Source organism: Propithecus coquereli, unplaced genomic scaffold (assembly GCF_000956105.1).
Source record: "Propithecus coquereli isolate 6110/MARCELLA unplaced genomic scaffold, Pcoq_1.0 Scaffold273, whole genome shotgun sequence".
Lineage (NCBI taxonomy): Eukaryota > Metazoa > Chordata > Mammalia > Primates > Indriidae > Propithecus > Propithecus coquereli.
In genome coordinates this window covers 2,774,500-2,791,934 of record NW_012148319.1, presented here as the reverse complement: position 1 = coordinate 2,791,934, position 17,435 = coordinate 2,774,500, and the positions used below count along the sequence as shown (strand labels likewise).

Below are 17,435 nucleotides of genomic sequence, written 5' to 3'. Positions count from 1 at the left end.
AAGTGTACAGTGTTTATAAAGTCTTTACTAGTGTACAGTAATGACCGAGGCCTTCACATTCACTCACCACTTACTACTCACTGACTCACCCAGAGCAACTTCCAGTCCTACAAGCTCCATTCATGGTAAGTGTCCTACACAGCTGTACTATTTTTTATCTTTTATACTGTACTTTTACTGTACCTTTTCTATATTTAGATATACAAATACTATCGTGTTACAATTGTCTACAGTATTCAATACAGTAACAGTAACATGCTATACAGGTTTGTAGCCTAGGATCAATAGGCTATACCACATAGCCTAGGTGTGTAGCAGGCTCTACCACCTAGGTTTGTGTAACTACACTCTATGTTCACACAATGACAAAATCGCCGAAGAATGCATTTCTCAGAACACATCCCTGTTGTTTAGTGACATGCGGCTGTATCTTCTACCTAGACTCATTATATTTTCCTCACCATTTTTTCACTTCTGAAAAATACATTTATGGCCAATTGTTTTACAGAATGGCTCTCAATTTGAGTTTGGTATTTTCTCTGAGTTTTTGGCAGAGAACTATGTAAGTAACACCGTAACCTCCTCAATACATGATACCAAAAAGCACTATCAGGCACGGTGTCAGTCTGTCTCTTCACTGGTGATACTACCTTTGAACATTTGAGTAAGGGGAGACTGTCAGATCTGTCCACTGTAAAATTATCATCTGTAATTACTGTGCAACCTGTGTGGCAATATTTTAAGACGGCATAAATATCCTATAACCCTGTGGTCCTCAATCCCCAGGCCGCGGCCCCCTACTGGTCTGTGGCCTATTAGGAATGGCCGTGCATGACCGCCTGAGCTCTGCACTCCCTGCGCCCCACCCCTTGCCCCACAACACCCCATCCCTGACCCCCATTCTGTGAAAAAATTTTCTATGAAACTGGTCCCTGGTGCCAAAAAGGTTGGGGACCGCTGCATAACCCATCAAACTTTCATCCAAGAATCCACTGAGGATCCTTACCTGCAAAAATTACAACAATAATTATGAAAAAGGTCATTTCTAACAACCATTCCTTCTATAGTTATCGGTTAGCATTCCACTGTAAAAAAAAAAAAAAAAAGAGCTTTCCCTTCTCCTTCTTTATTTATTTATATTCAGTATATACTCATAAATTCCTTTTTTAACAGATTATGATCCATTTCTGTCATTTGTTTTGATTCTAATATTCTTCTGGGTTTGACTAGTGGAAGTCTTCTCAGAAAGCTGGTTAGTGGAAGCTCCTTCCTTTTTGGCACAAGATGTTCTAGAATCATCCTAGATTTCCCCTGCCCCAATCCCAGAATTAGCCATTTCTCTAAAGAATCTTGATTCTAGATATGTTTTAAGATACTCGAGTAGAATAGATGTTCGGTGTGAGAGAAAGAGTTATCAAGAGTGACTTCATGAATTTTGGGTTGCACACTTGTAGGGATAGAGTTGTCACCAATTTATATGACCCAATATGCAAGTAGAGCAGGTATGTGTATGTGTGGGGGAGGGAAGCATTCACTTTATGACAAGATAATTTGAAATGTTAGATAGACATCCAAATAAAGATGTCAAATAGGCAGCTGGATATGAGTCTAGTGTCAAGGAAAGAAGAGTGGGCTAAAGATACAAATTCAGGAATCACTGATATAGAGATGACATTTCAGCCATGAGATTGGATAAGATCATAAGAGAGTGAGAATACATAGAAAAGAGTAGAAGACCAATTACAGGTCACGAGCCTTCTCTAGGAGAAGACAAGGAACCATCAAAGAACTGAACAGGGATTTCTAGTAGAAGGAAGGAAAGCCAGGTAAGTATGGGGTCCTAAAAGGAAAGAGAAAAAAGGGTACAGAGGAGAATCAATTGAGCTAACTCTTATTGAAAGGTCAAATAAAATGGCTGAAAACTGCCTGCTGGCTTTACCAAGGCTATATATAAGAACATAAGCTCCACGTGGGCAAGAGTGTTCATTTGCTTTGTTCGATAACATATACCACATGCTCAGAACAGGTCCTGGCTCTGTTTAAGTGCTAATAAATACTTGTTGAAGAAGACATAGAAATGGCCAACAGGTATATGAAAAAATGTTCAACACCACTAATCATCAAGGAAATGCAAATTAAAACCACACCTGTCAGGGGCTATCATCCAAAAACAAAAGACAAGCGTTGACAAGGATGTGGAGAAACTGGAACTCTTGCACACTGTTGGTGGGAATGCAAAATGGCACAGTTGATATGGAAAACAAGTATGGAAGTTCCTCAAAAAATTAAAAATAGAACTACCGTATGACCTAGTAATCCTACTTCTGGGTATTTACCCAGAAGAACTGAAATCAGTATTTCAAAAAGATATTACCACTCCCACATTTACTGCAGCACTATTCATAATAGCCAAGATGTGGAAACAACCTAAGTGTCCATCAACAGATGAATGGATAAAGAAAATGTGGTATGTATACATACAATGTAATACTATTAAGCCTTAAAAATAGAAGGAAATTCTGTGATGCATGACAACATGGATGAACCTTGGGACATTATGCTAAGTGAAATAAGTCACAGGAAGGCAAATACTCCATGATTCCACTTACATGAAGTATCTAAATTAGTCAAATTCATAGAATCAAAGAGTAGAATGGTGGCTGTCAGGGGCTAAGAAGAGGAGGAAATAGGGACTTACTGGGCAACAGGCATAAAGTTTAAGTTAAGCAAGATGAGTAAGTTCTAGAGATCTGCTGTACCACATTGTACCTACAGGTCAACAATACTGTATTATAAAATTAAAAATTTGTTAAGACAATAGATCTCACGTTAAGTGCTCTTAACACAATTAAAAAATTTTTGTTGAATGAATGAATGAATACAGAGTTCATTGGTGAACTTAACAAGAACAGTCTTGGTAGAGTGATTGGGGGGAAATCCTATTTGAAGTGAGTTTGAAAGATAAGAGAGTAGAGAAAATAAGGATGTGAGTACTGAGAACTCTTCCAAGGAACTTTGCTGCAAAGGGAAGAGGAAAAATGGGGCTTTTGCTGACTGGGGACGTAGAGGTACATGAAGGTTTTTTGTTTGTTTGTTTTTTAAAGATGAGAGAAACAGAAGCATGTTCTTGTAAAAAACAATCCAATAGAGAGGCAAAAATAGATGCAGAAGAGAGAATGGAATCTTCTTACAGCAGTGTCTTTGCACAGGTAAGAGGATGAGCTCTAACAGGAAATGGGATTATTTATCTTTAGTAATAGTGAGACAGAGTATACAGGTACAGAAGGGGGTAGGGGGGCAGAGGTGTTGGGGAGCATATGGAAGACAGACCATCAAATAAAAGTAAGATGGAAGAAGTCTTAAGGCTAGAAGAAGGTATAAAATAGTCAATTAGGAAAATGGGAGAGCAAATGGACTAGGGTAAATATAGCATGACTTCCAATCACCCTTAAAGAACTACTTGATGTTCATGGTCAGGAAAAAATTTTAAAAGATTACAAAAATCCCTGGCAACTTATCCCAATATATGGAAAATGTCCATACTCATTTCCTACTTTTTAAGTGCCTTGGTATGATATGCCATCTACTTGAAGCCTGTTAGTTTTACTAGGAAAATCATTTCAGTTCTTTACCTCATAATTTTTGCATATTGTGTTTGAGTTGTTCAAACAATCTCTGTGTTCGCGTTCTAAATTATAAGCACTATGTTGCTAATTCTCAGTCATCTACTTTAAAAAATTCTACTGTGACATCTAGAGCATTTTTTAACTGTATAAAAATAACTCAGTTATAACACATGGTAGAACTTACAGATGCAAGATGAAAGCATTCATAACAAAAGATTAGGCCAAAGTTTTTTAGTGTGGGTGAAGCTGATTCTTCACTTAGCTTAGTCTGATTACAAAAATATAGGAATTAGTTTAGTGCTATTATACGAAGGTAGAGATTTAAGTATTACTCAGATTTATCATACAAGTCTACATTTTGCTTGTTTTTACTGCAACTGTGTGCTAGTACTAATGATACATTTACAGAAATGAGCAATTCACATTTTCAAGAGGGTTTGATTAAACATGGCTTCTCATTTCAATTTTTTAGGTGGTTTAAGATTTAACCTCTTAAATGCCTTAAACAACTCTTTTTTTCTGGTTTGAGTTTTTTTGTGGTTTCCTCCCTCCATCCCTCCACACCCCCACAAATAAAGTCGTAGTGAGTTATAAGATTAGAAGAATCATAGTAAAAATAAAAATTTCTTACAAATTTTAAACTTATAGGTCTCAACTAGAGAATGAGCAGGTTGTACAGTTTGTTAAGGTTTCTAAGGTGATTCTGATATGTTGTAGTCCATCTTCTCTCACCCCTAGTTAAGAAACACCGCTTTAGAAGAAACTAAAATCCTCCCTTACATTAACAATAAACAATTTCTAGAGCAAGGTTTCCTAAAATTCAATGTGCATACAAACTGCCTAGGGATCTTGTTAAAATGAAACTTTACTTCAGTAAGTTGGGTGGGGACTGGGTTTCTACATTTCTTAAAAGCTCCCAGTACCTGGTGCAGCACCTGGGATTACAGCTTGAGACTTAGGAGGCTGAGGCAGGAGACCTCCATCTCTAAAAAAAATAAGAAAAATTAGCTGGGCCGGGCATGATGGCTCATGCCTGTAATCCTAGCACTCTGGGAAGCTGAGGTGGGAGGATCACTTGAGGTCAGGAAAACTGCCCAGAGTAAATTTCAAATATACATCATTTGCTCCCTTGTACCAATCTAGAAAATGACAAGCCAAATGTATGTAATCAGATGTATGCTAGTAAAATGAAAATAATTCAAGATTTAGATCATATCTCTTAATACTTTACAATTTATTAAAAAAACAAAAATCATAATATAAAGGCAGATGACTGAACAAAGCATACTACACTTCAAGAGTTCTTGTATTTTTTTTCCTGAAATTTTTTGAGAATGAAATCTTAGGGCCTAGAGCAATGTTTATGAACTAAAATTCATTTGTATTCTTCTTTTCAAAAGTAATAATGAGTAGATGTAATGCTACATATATTTGTTTAAATCAACTGGGAAAAATTATAAAAGATATTCTGAAAATAATTACATATATTTACCTGTTCCTGGATCTTTAAAAATTAGAGCTTTAGCCAATATTGTGCCCAGTAGCTTTGAAACTGAAATCCGCACATCATAATTGGAACCTTCAAAGGACTTAAAACATAGTGTGGCCACACTGTCCAGGTCTGTACTCCACATAAATATGGCCTCATTCTGAAGTTCAAGGAGACACTATTCAATTGGACAAACAGAAATTAAACACAAACAAAATATAAATGTCAGGTTCAGATGTATATATAATAAGTTGCAGAAACTATCAGGATCTAATAAAATAATACATAAATCCAAAGTATTTATATAATAATTGTAGGAACAACAAATGAATACTTATTAAAAGTCATAAACATTATCCTATATATTTGTAACTACAAAGGGTGGGAGGGCCCATTTCTAACTCAGTGGACTATGAAAAATGCCTTTAGAATCAATCTGTTGGCTATAAGCAACCAGGAGAATAATTCCAACATTAAAAAGTGTTACTGTACTATACTGTACTGCCTAACCAACTATGTTAAGAAAGTATGATTAAACACAAAACAAAAAGAATCATTTTGAGGCTGGGCAAGGTGGCTCACACCTGTAATCCTTACACTCTGGGAGGCCGAGGCAGAGGATCGCTTGAGCTCAGGAGTTCAAGACCAGCCTGACCAAAAGCAAGATCATGTCTCTACCAAAAATAGAAAAAATTAGCTGGGTGTGGTGGTGCAGGCCTGTAGTCCCAACTACTTGGGAAGCTAAGGCAGGAGGATTGCTTGAGCAATGATTATGAGCTATGATTATGCCACTGCACTCTAGCCAGGGCAACAGAGCAAGATTCTGTCTCAAAAAAAAAAAAGAAAGAAAAGAAAATCACTTTGAAACAACATGAACCTTACATATAAATTTTAGTTTACACAATTATGGAAAGGAAGCATGGCAGAGTGGAATGAATGCTTAAGAGTCTGGAATTGAATTTCCTAGCCTCTGACGATGTGTTGCCAACTACTTGAACCTTGGGAAATTCATGTAACTCTGGGCCTCAGTTTCCTCACGTGTTAAAATGAGACAGTTAGTTCTGGCTGATTTACCAAGTTTGCAGCTCTGAAACCATGTAGCTATTACCAACACTTTTATAGAGACAATCTGATTAATTTTCCTTAATTTTTAGAAACTTTGCTTATTAGATCATTTTACCTTTGCAGCAGCACAACGAACAGCCATAGATCTATCTGTTAAGCAGGATCTAGCAGCTTTATAAACATCCCTGTAGCAAGGTGTAGCGGCAGCTCCTAGTCCATTCAATATATTTTGTAGACTCAGCATAATCTCATAACGGCCTTGTGACTACCAAAAAATAAAAAAATAAAAATTTAAAGACTAAACAGGAAAAATAATTCCACGGTGAAGAACAGCATTAAACATTGATATTTATCTCACATATTAGAGAAATACCCAGATTTTTGTGCATAGTAAACCCATTCTGACATCAAGAAACATTAACAGTTACTATTTCATAAAGTATTTATTATTTGAGGCCAGGAGTAATGGCTCACTCCCATAATCCTAGCACTCTTGGAGGCTGAGGCAGGAGGACTGCTTGAGGCCAGGAGTTCCAGACCAGCCTGAGCATAAGACTTTGTCTCTACCAAAACTAGAAAAAAATTAGCTGGGTGTGGTGGCATGCACCTCTACTCCCAGCTACTGGGGAGGATGAGGCAGGAGGATCACTTGAGTCTAGGAGTTTGAGGTTGCAGTGAGCTATGATGACGCCACTGCATTCTAGCCCAGGTGGCAGAACAAGACTCTTGTCTTAAATAAATAAATAAATAAATAAAAATAAAAAAATAAAAGAGAAAGTATTTACTATTTGAAAAGTATTACTTACATATATTACATTTCAACACACTAAAACTTTCAGCTGCTTCCCTGGAGGAAGCCTGCACCAGAGCCTAGTTGTATGTTCACGCCGCCACCAGGCCTGGCACCTGGCATACCCACATCCATGGTGACCCATGTCCCTCCCTGTGGCTGTGTGTGCACCTCGCCAGCACGCCTGATATCTGGGCACTGCACAACTAGAGTGCCTGGCTCACACATCTCACACATGGCAGCACTTGCCTTCTTTGTGTGCTGCTTGCCACTAGCTGCTGCCCATATACCTTGACTTGGCTGAGGTGGTGGGATGCCGTTAGTCATCTCCATCACAAGCAACTAAAGTTTATATCAAAAGAAATTTCATTGGTACTACCACAGTTCTACGAAAGTAGACGACTTGAAAACTTTGCCTCTTTGACTTGCACATATTTGCTTTGGATTGTGCATTAGAAGGGGTGGAAAGATGGCTGCCGAAGACTTTATGAACTTCTAATGGGATGCTCCAGTTTTTACCAGGTAATGAGCTGTATAGTTAGAAGATTCAGACTTTTTAGCAATTTTTTTGTCTACTGAGAAAAAGACAAGAAATCATGAAGACAAGAAATTTCACCAAGTAATGATGTACAATTGCCATCTTTATGATATTCATGTGGCTATTCACAGTATAAACATGTTTATCCTAAGAACTAAGTAGTAAAAGCCATTTATAGGGTGCTGCTTGTTTCTAAGCCAGCCTACTTGAAGTAGTTCTAATAAATAATAAGCATTGACTAAACTTCCTGTTTTTTTGAAACAGAGTCTCACACTGTTGCCCGGGCTAGAGTGCCATGGCGTCAGCCTAGCTCACAGGAACCTCAAACTCCTGGGCTCAAGCGATCCTACTGCCTCAGCTTCCCAAGTAGCTGGGACTACAGGGATGCGCCACCATGCCCGGCTAATTTTTCTATACATTTTTAGTTGTCCAGCTCATTTCTTTCTATTTTTTTAGTAGAGATGGGGTCTCACTCTTGCTCAGGCTGGTCTTCCACTCCCGAGTTGAAACAATCCACCCGCCTCAGCCTCCCAGAGAGCTAGGATTACAGGCGTGAGCCACTGTGCCCAGCCAAAGAGATCATTTTATTAAAAGGACACCCACACTGGCCGGGCGCGGTGGCTCACGCCTGTAATCCTAGCTCTCTGGGAGGCCGAGGCGGGCGGATTGTTTGAGCTCAGGGGTTCGAAACCAGTCTGAGCAAGAGCAAGACCCCGTCTCTACTAAAAAAATAGGAAGAAATTAATTGGACAACTAAAAATATATAGAAAAAACTAGCCGGGCATGGTGGCGCATGCCTGTAATCCCAGCTACTCGGGAGGCTGAGGCAGGAGGATCGCTTGAGCCCAGGAGTTTGAGGTGGCTGTGAGCTAAGATGATGCCACGGCACTCTAGCCCAGGCAACACAGTGAGACTCTGTCTCAAAAAAAAAAAAAAAAAAAAAGACACCCGCACTTATGTTTATGGCAGCACAATTCACAATTGCAAGGATGGAATCAACTTAAGTGCCCATCAACTGTTGAGTGGATAAAGAAAACGTGGTATATATACCATGGAATACTACTCAGCCATCAAAAGGAATGAAATAATTTCTCTTGTAGCAACTTGGATAGAACTAGAGGCCATTATCCTAAGTGAATTAACCAAGGAACAAAAAATCAAACACCACATGTTCTCACTTCTAAGTGGGAGCTAAGCAATGGGTATGCACGGTCATATAGAGTGACATAATGGACACTGGAGACTCAGAAGAGGGAGGCTAGGAAAGAGATGTACAGGATGAAAAATTACCTATTGGGTACAACGTACATGATTCAGGTGATGGGTGCACTAAAAGCCTAGACTTCTCCAGTATACAATTCATCCATGTAACAAAAAACCATTTGTACCCCCTAAATCTATTAAAATAAAATTAAAAAAAAATGAAAGAATGCAGGGTCTGATATCTACTAGCTACATAACCTAGCGCAAATCTATTTCTTTATTTGTAAAATGGAGATAATTGTTTCCACCTCATAGGTTATTGTAAGGAGTAAATTAGTTAATATGTATAAAGTGCTTAGAACAATGCCAGATATACAGCAAATGTTCAAAAGATTTGGCAGCTATTAATATTTTATCATTTATTAGTTGGAATGTTTAACTCAGAAGTCTTAGCTTTAGAATTAAAAACACCTGGGTTTGAACTTGTCTCTGACCCTCAGTAGATATGTGATTTTTAAGTTGTTTTTATTTCCTCATGTATAAAATAAAGGTAAGATAAATGTCATGGGGTAAACATTAACTACAGTGCCTAGCACATAGTAAATAGTCAAGAAACAGCTACTTGTATTATTGTTTTACTAAATGCCCCAAATCATCTCTATATCCCAGGAAGTTAAGACCATTGAAGATAGGTAAAGTTGGAAGAAGACAACAGCATCAAGCATCATTTTCATAATAATATTATTAATTTATCTTTGTTTAAAAGAGTACAAGAGTCATAGTAAAATGGGTGCTAATGGGAAACTTCTGAACTTTCTTTTATTCCAGTTTCAAATGTTTGTCACTGATGGGTACAGATCAAAGACAAGAATCCCTTTTGATATCTCTGAAATGTGGTAACTGACCAACTAAATCATAAAGAGAAAACATAGGGAAGCAATAAAATATTTACCAACATTAAAATGTTTGATATCTATAGAATATCCTCTTTAACCAAGGGGCCTAAAAAGTATTATAGCTTAACCAATGATGTTTTAAGAAAAAAAAAGTTTAAAATAGCTATATTTCAGTACATTAAAGTTCTTACAGACATCTGCTTTTAAATAAAGCCAGATTTATAGGTGTTAAAAAATCTCTTCTCCTGAATGATCTTCTTCGATCTTTAGAAAACTACTGCTGAGAAGTGATCGGCTGAGCAAATTCTCTCACCAGTTTTATGTTACAGACTTCACTTCTTAAAAGTTCTTGAATCAGCGAAATCCTCCTTGAAATTTAACATATTTCATATTTGAATTTTCCAATGTTTTGTCTTGTTAATTTTTAAAAATGTGTGTATGACCACTGAGCATTTCTATAAATTATTTCAGAACTATTTCCTAGACTATTTTTCTAAGATGAGTAACTGATGTATTATTTTTATATTTAAAGGTGCTAAGTTATCCATACATATTAGGGACCATAGATTGAAAATTTTTAATATACAAACATACAAATGCTTTTTGGCAAGAGATTACCATATCTTCGAAGTCAAATGAAGAGAAGAGAGAGTCTCAAAAACAAAGTGTGTTCCACAGTAGTAAATGATGCAAATATATCAACGAGGAGGATAAGGCTGAAAATATATTCCCCTGGCAATCAAAAGGTCATCCTGATCACACTTCTATCCTCCACTCTCTTTTCCCCCAATTATATTCCTTACTCCCTTCTGATGCCTGTACAGTAAGTAATCCATCCATCAGGTATATAGCAGTTACCAACTATGTAGTGACAAGGAATTGCTCTGGCACTAGTAAGTAGTATCAAATGGAAAAGGTGGAATGAGAGGAGGGAGCAGGGATGGGTCGGCCAGTGGAATATCTTAGTTTTTGCCCATTTGGATTTACATGAGTACACGATTCTCTTGGATTATTATTTTTCCAACAGGGATTCAATATATACAGTACATATTGTACATCACCTAGAAATAATTTACAGACATATACACATCTATATATGCCTGTCATTTGTAAAGTTCCTTTATTGGCCCAGGAAAGCATAAACCTATAAAATACAATCTTTTTATTCTTTGGCTGAACTTGTAGTTACTTACCTCTGCACTCTTCATAGCTTTAAGAATATTCCCCACTGTATCAGTAAAGGTGTTCCCCAGTATTCTACCCAACTTCTTGTACAAGGAACCCAAGCATACCACGGCAGCACTGAAAAAACATTTAAATTAGAAATTAGTCATGGCTGAAAAAATAGGAATAAAAAATCTTAGAATATGTAAAAGCGACTATTTAAAATTTTTTCCACATTCTGTTTTCTTTTCACTTTCCTGGTAGTATTTTTTGAAACACAAATGTTTTTCATTGTGATAAAAATTTATTTATATTTTCTTTTGTCAGTTGTATTTTTGGTGTTATATCTAAGAAACCACTGCTCAATCCAAAGTCATAAGATTTACTCCCATGTTTTTTCCTAAGAGTTTTATAGTTTTGGCTGTTACATTCAGATCTATGATCTATGATCTATGATCTATGATCTATGATCCATTTTGAATAGAATTTTTTAACATGATGTGATAGAAGGGTCCAACTTCATTCTTTTGCTTGTGGCTATCCAATTGTTCTGGCATCATTTGTTGAAAAAAGTAACTATTTAATTTCACTTTCAAAGGATAAAATTTCCCAGAATCTACTCTGTGGTTAAATCCTAAGGTATGACACTTAGGGGAATGTGAAATGATTATATTTTCAATAACAAGACTTTCATAAGGCTGTATTAATCTTCAGTTAACTTAAACCTCAGCCCGAAGAAGATTCTACCTTCTCAAATTTGTTACAAAATTCTACAAAATATTTCAATAGAATCTGGCTTCATATACGAGATAATCAAAGATGAACTTAAAAGATAAGTAAAAACAAGAAATAATGTTCCCATTACATTTGAAATCTGAACACTTCATGGGAGATCACATTCTGTTATAAGCTAAAAATTTCTATAGAATTACTATAGTGGAACCATACATGGCTTACTGCCTTTTCTAAAATAATAGGTGATAAAATGAGCTAAATCCCATGAGAATGAAATTAAGTTATTCTTTTTAGGATCTTAGAAGAGTATTTTTCTACATGATATTTATTATCAATTTTCACTACTAAGAACTAATAAACTAAAAAAAATCCAAAATATGAAGAATTTAAAATATCTTTTTCTTAAATACTGACTGCTAAAATTTTAGGAAAATGTTTTAAAGCTCAAATCTAGACTTTATAATGTCTAAAAATTTTTTTAAAGAACTGCTTCTCAATCAATGGAAAAAGTTATTTTTTAAAAAGTTAGATTTAAAATGAGTAAAACTGAATTTGTATCCAGTTTCATAGTAACAGGCAAGTAGTTTGGGTACTTTATAAAAATGATATAACAAGGAAGCAATATTTTGTTTTCTGTTCTAATGTTTAACTTACAGTTTAGTGGGAAGATAACTTGGAGAATCATCTTTGCTACGAATAAGATCATTACATTTATCGATTGTCTCGTAAACAGAGAATGTGTCCCCAATACTATAAAGTATAGCGAGATTCTTAGCGAGGAGTTTGCGGGTAGGAGGCCCTGGGGAGCTGTTCAACAAAGACAGGAGCTGCTCAACAAGAGTCTTCTGTTTCTCCCTTACATCACTCTAGAAAAAAAGGTAACAAAAAGACAATTTAAAATCAACACAATTTATAGGCATCCCTCTAATTTTTATTTCATATACTTAAGAATAAAAAAGGATCTAGAAAAATACAAAATTATTTTGACTAAAAGTTACAGATAAATTGGTGGCATGGTCATCATGCCACCCTAACAGGTAGTTTGTTGCCCTGCTAATATCTCAAAAAAAAAAAAAAAAAAATTCCAATTCTGAACCAGACTATACTTTAGTCTCTGTTAACAAAGATTAGAATTCCATTTATTCTAAATCTTCTTTTGTTTAAAAGATACAACAAATTTGTTTTTTAATAGAGACAGAGTCTCCCTATGTTGCCCAGGATGGTGCAGAGCTACTCACAGGCATGATCATGGCGCACTACAGCCTTGAACTCCTGGGCTCAAGCAAACCTCCTGCCTCAGCCTCCAGAGGAGCTGGAACTACAGGCACATGCCACCATGACCAAATTTGCCCTTTAAAGATTCTTAGTTATTAAGCCTATCTCCCCCATTTATATCTGCATAAATAAAGCAGTAACTTATAACTAAAGCTCACCTTATAATGGTAACCTATTTTATTCAGACATTTCTAAATTTAGTGCAATTTTCTTTTTGCAAGCTTATGCATATAAATGTTAATGTTATCCCCTTTTCCCTGTCTACTACCTAAAAAAGGAGTACAGAATATCATTACAAAGCTAATAGTATTCAGGTGCTCACTCAGGCCTAAAATTTCACAATGAAATATTTGTTAGTGTATAAAATTTGTGTTTTTAAAAAAGATTTTTCGGCCGGGGGCGGTGGCTCACGCCTGTAATTCTAGCACTCTGGGAGGCCGAGGCGGGCGGATTGTTTGAGCTCAGGAGTTCGAAACCAGCCTGAGCAAGAGCGAGACCCCGTCTCTACTAAAAATACAAAGAAATTAATCAGACAACTAAAAATATATAGAAAAAATTAGCCGGGCATGGTGGCGCATGCCTGTATCCCAGCTACTCGGGAGGCTGAGGCAGGAGGATCGCTTGAGCCCAGGAGTTTGAGGTTGCTGTGAGCTAGGCTGACGCCACGGCACTCACTCTAGTCCAGGAAACACAGTGAGACTCTGTCTCAAGAAAAAAAAAAGATTTTTCAAATCTAGAAGTTGCTTTTATTTTTCTTTTTCTTGATGATCAGCAAACTTATCAAATGTTTTACATCATGACAACCAGAGTCACAGTTTCCTATTGTCTCAGACAAGGATGTGTTTTGGAATGCTATTTTTTTTCCCCCAATTGACAAAATTTGTCTTTTGTTAAATTCTAAATGTCTCCATGATAAGTGTTTTTGTACCACTTTTTTATTACACATGGTGCTATAAGAGAAATGTCCTTATTTTTAGGAGATACATGCTAGAGTATTCAGAAGTAAAACCCCACCTCAACCACTTAGTAAATCAATCAAGCAAACCTGGAGAAATATTAATACCTGCTCAATACAGGTGATGGGCATGAGTAATCAGTTTTCTTTTTTGGTACCCGTTTCATGAGCTTTTAAGAGAGAATATGTTTATCCTAAGGCTCTTCAATTCATAGTTCCCTTAAAGTCTTCACACTTTTTTTTTTTAAGTGAAACTTCCATTACATTATTTAGCACTATAGTGTACCATGGAAGAACACAAGATGCAGAAGATAATGAAAATGAAGTATATAATACAATGTGGTTGTAGTTAATGTTTCATATATTTTAAAATAATACCAAAAATATTAGCTAATTTCTTTCTGCTTTTTTGAATGGAGCAAAGCTCTTACAATGGTAAAAATGTCAATGGGGGGCAAAAATTTTACTATATTTCATTAAGTCTTAACAACATCTAGCATTTTAAAGGTAATTTAGGTTATTCTGGACAAAACTAGAAAAGCAAACCAAAGGAACTAACATTAAAAAACACTTAAAAAACAAAAAAATAGCTTTAATCATTTCTACCCACCCTGCTGGTTGCTAGCAAGAGCTTTTCCAAATATCTCAACCACTCAAAAATAAACTCTGCCTTCTGAACTTCACCTAGTTGACTGTATGCTTCTTCATTCAGCAATAAGCTATGAGCTAATTCCATTCCTTGCAGCAAATTCTCCTAGCTGGTCACAATTCTTCTCGTTAATCGTCAGTCAGTATACCTAAGAACAAAAATCTGCAATAGAAGAAAATAACAAAATTTAAAGGAAAGTAAAAAGGAAGACAATCATAATATTAGAAATCTTTCACAGAAAAGTGAAAACATAATTAAATGTATATACTTTTTATAACTGCTCTAGGGTGAATCTAAGAAAATCCCAATAATAAGTTCTAGTTAATATTGACACAAAAATCCACCTTTGTATTCTGTACTCCTTTTTTTTTTTTCCTGAGACAGGATCTTCTCTGTCACCCAGGCTAGAGTGCAGTGGCCTCATCACAGTTAGCTGCAACCTCGAACTCCTGGGCTCAAGCAATACTCTCTGCCTTGGCCTCCCAGTGCCTAACCTGTACTCCTTTTTTAAGAAAGCAGAGGGCAAAATAGAGTAGTATTACTGGCACTAGTATGCAAAAACTTGCTAAATAAAAGAGATGTTCCACTAAAATTCTAGAAATTTTAAGTTTAGACTACTCAGTGTTAGGTTTTCAGTTTTCCTTGTAGTTTAAATACATTTTACTAAAATGGGTCACAGGTTCATATTAACTAATGACCAAATATCCAGACCTCTCATGCCCTGTCATTTACCTGGAGATCCAAACCATGAGAGGGACTTAAGCCCATTAGCATCTGCTCCCCTTTAGGAAAGTGTCCCATCCCATCTAGTAGAGTTTCTTCTCCTCTGAGAGCCTTGTGAAAGCAAACTTTTTTTTTTTTCCTGAAGGCACTTGAATGGATGTTGTCCAGGAATAACAGCAATAAAGATCATATCTGCTCTGACCCAGATCCAATGTAGCCTAAATTTTGTTGTAGTAAATAATCAGTAGAAGACACAGGAGGTTTATTTGGTTTGTTTTATTCATCAGCATCTCCTGGATACACGCAGGTGCTGTTACAGAACAAACACAACATTTAAATGTGTGTGTATGTATATTCGCACACAAATTTACAAGATGGCATTGTGATTATGAGCAGAATTTTTTATTTTTAGGAGGAACATGCTTTACTGCAACTCACTTTCAAATAGTTAAGTAAATCAATCACTCGACCATAAAATACAGCAAAATTTTAACAGTTGAATACAAGTAGTGGCTATGTGAGTAATCATTTTACTCTTCTTCATTTTTCTACATTTTTTAAAAGATCACAGTAAAAAAGCAGGAAAAGTTATGTAAGTAATTACAAAAAATTACTACTACTTGCAGGAAGAATAGCAGCCATTATCAGGAACACTAAACAACAGAGAAGCTACCATACATACACAAAAAATGGGTACTCGTGTTCACTAACGTATCAAAAAGAAATCTGAGTAGAATTCCAAACTAAACAGAAACCGGTAATTGGATTTCATAGAACTATAAATAGAATGCTATGGATAAACTATTTACAATGCATGCCTCTCGTTCCCCTCAACAAATCTCAATCTTTTACAGAGAAGCAAGTAAAGATGTATTAGAAAATTATTATAGATGAGAGACATAGGGAAGGCCTTTATTTTCTTTCATTTTTTTTCTCCTGGAGAGTTTACCAGTATAAAATTACTTAAAGTATTAGATCATCATAATTATTATGTAACTGAAAAGATTCTCTTTTTAAAAAACAGTAGTCACGAACTGGTTCCCCGTCGGCCAAATCTGGCATGTAAGGCACTGGGGAAAAAATTAGTTGCTAACATTTAAACATGAGAAGACTACACATAAAAATCTGGGTCTATATTCTCATACAGCCATAAATGCCTTAATCTAAAATGAGCAGGACTCTCCAGTAGGCCACAGTTGCCACCTAGTCTGCTTTATTCACTTACATTATTTGCCAACTTCTATGGTCTTTTATTTATTTATTTATTTTATTTATTTATTTTTTTTGAGACAGAGTCTCACTGTGTTGCCCGGGCTAGAGTGCCGTGGCGTCAGCCTAGCTCACAGCAACCTCAGACTCCTGGGCTCAAGCGATCCTCCTGCCTCAGCCTCCCGAGTAGCTGGGACTACAGGCATGTGCCACCATGCCTGGCTAATTTTTTTCCTATATATATTTTTAGCTGTGCAATTAATTTCTTTCTATTTTTGGTAGAGACAGGGGTCTCGCTCTTGCTCAGGCTGGTCTCGAACTCCTGAGCTCAAACAATCTACCCGCCTCAGCCTCCCAGAGTGCTAGGATTACAGGCGTGAGCCACTGTGCCCGGCAATTTTTTGAGACAGAGTCTCACTCTTTCACCCTGGCTAGAGTGCAGTGGCATCATCACAGCTCACTGCAACCTGAAACTCCTGGGCTCTAGCAATCCTCCTGTCTCAGCCTCCCAAGTAGCTGGGTCTACAGGCACGCACCACCACGCCTGGCTAATTTTTTCTATTTTTAGTAGAGATGGGGTGTCTCTCGGCCAGACTGATCTCAAACTCCTGAGCTCAAGCGATCCTCCTGCCTCACGCTCCCAGAATGCTAAGATTACAGGTGTCAGCCACCATGCCCAGCCTCTATGGGTTTTTATTTAACTTCTTTGGATTTTCTATTTAAGTTTTCAACTCCTACTCTTTTACCGTACTTGTGTCCTCTGGCTTGGGCCAATATTCTAGATTCTATGACATCATCTCAGAAGCCAAAGCACAGCTTTCACCCACCTAACGTTGTCTTCTAAAGTCCATGTGCTGCTTTAGCCATCAGGGTTGTCCCCTCTCAATCAGTACTACCCACCTGCCTATTACCATCCATGCATGACAGGGCACTGACAGTGTTTATAAAAAAACAAAAAACTTAGGTTATTTTCAGAAATGTAACTTTTAAGGAACAAAGAAAAATGCTAACAATGCTAAGAAATTCCTTTTTACAGAGACAACATGAATTCTAGATTCTTGCTTTAAAAAAATCCTCCTTTCTGGCCGGGCGCGGTGGCTCACACCTGTAATCCTAGC

General features: G+C 36.7%; 1 protein-coding gene across 1 annotated transcript in view; it reads right to left on the bottom strand.

Annotated features, from left to right (window-relative positions):
* HEATR5A (HEAT repeat containing 5A) overlaps positions 1-14,509 on the bottom strand; it is a 127,822-nt gene extending 113,313 nt beyond the window's left edge. The window contains exons 1-5 of the mRNA XM_012647877.1: positions 14,347-14,509; positions 12,161-12,372; positions 10,801-10,909; positions 6,296-6,445; positions 5,119-5,293 (exon numbers count right to left, since the gene is read on the bottom strand). Of these exons, the coding sequence (XP_012503331.1) occupies positions 5,119-5,293; positions 6,296-6,445; positions 10,801-10,909; positions 12,161-12,372; positions 14,347-14,472 (772 nt within the window). The 5' untranslated portion in view covers positions 14,473-14,509. The remainder of the gene's footprint in view (positions 1-5,118; positions 5,294-6,295; positions 6,446-10,800; positions 10,910-12,160; positions 12,373-14,346) is intronic.
* Between the last annotated feature and the right edge of the window lie 2,926 nt (positions 14,510-17,435).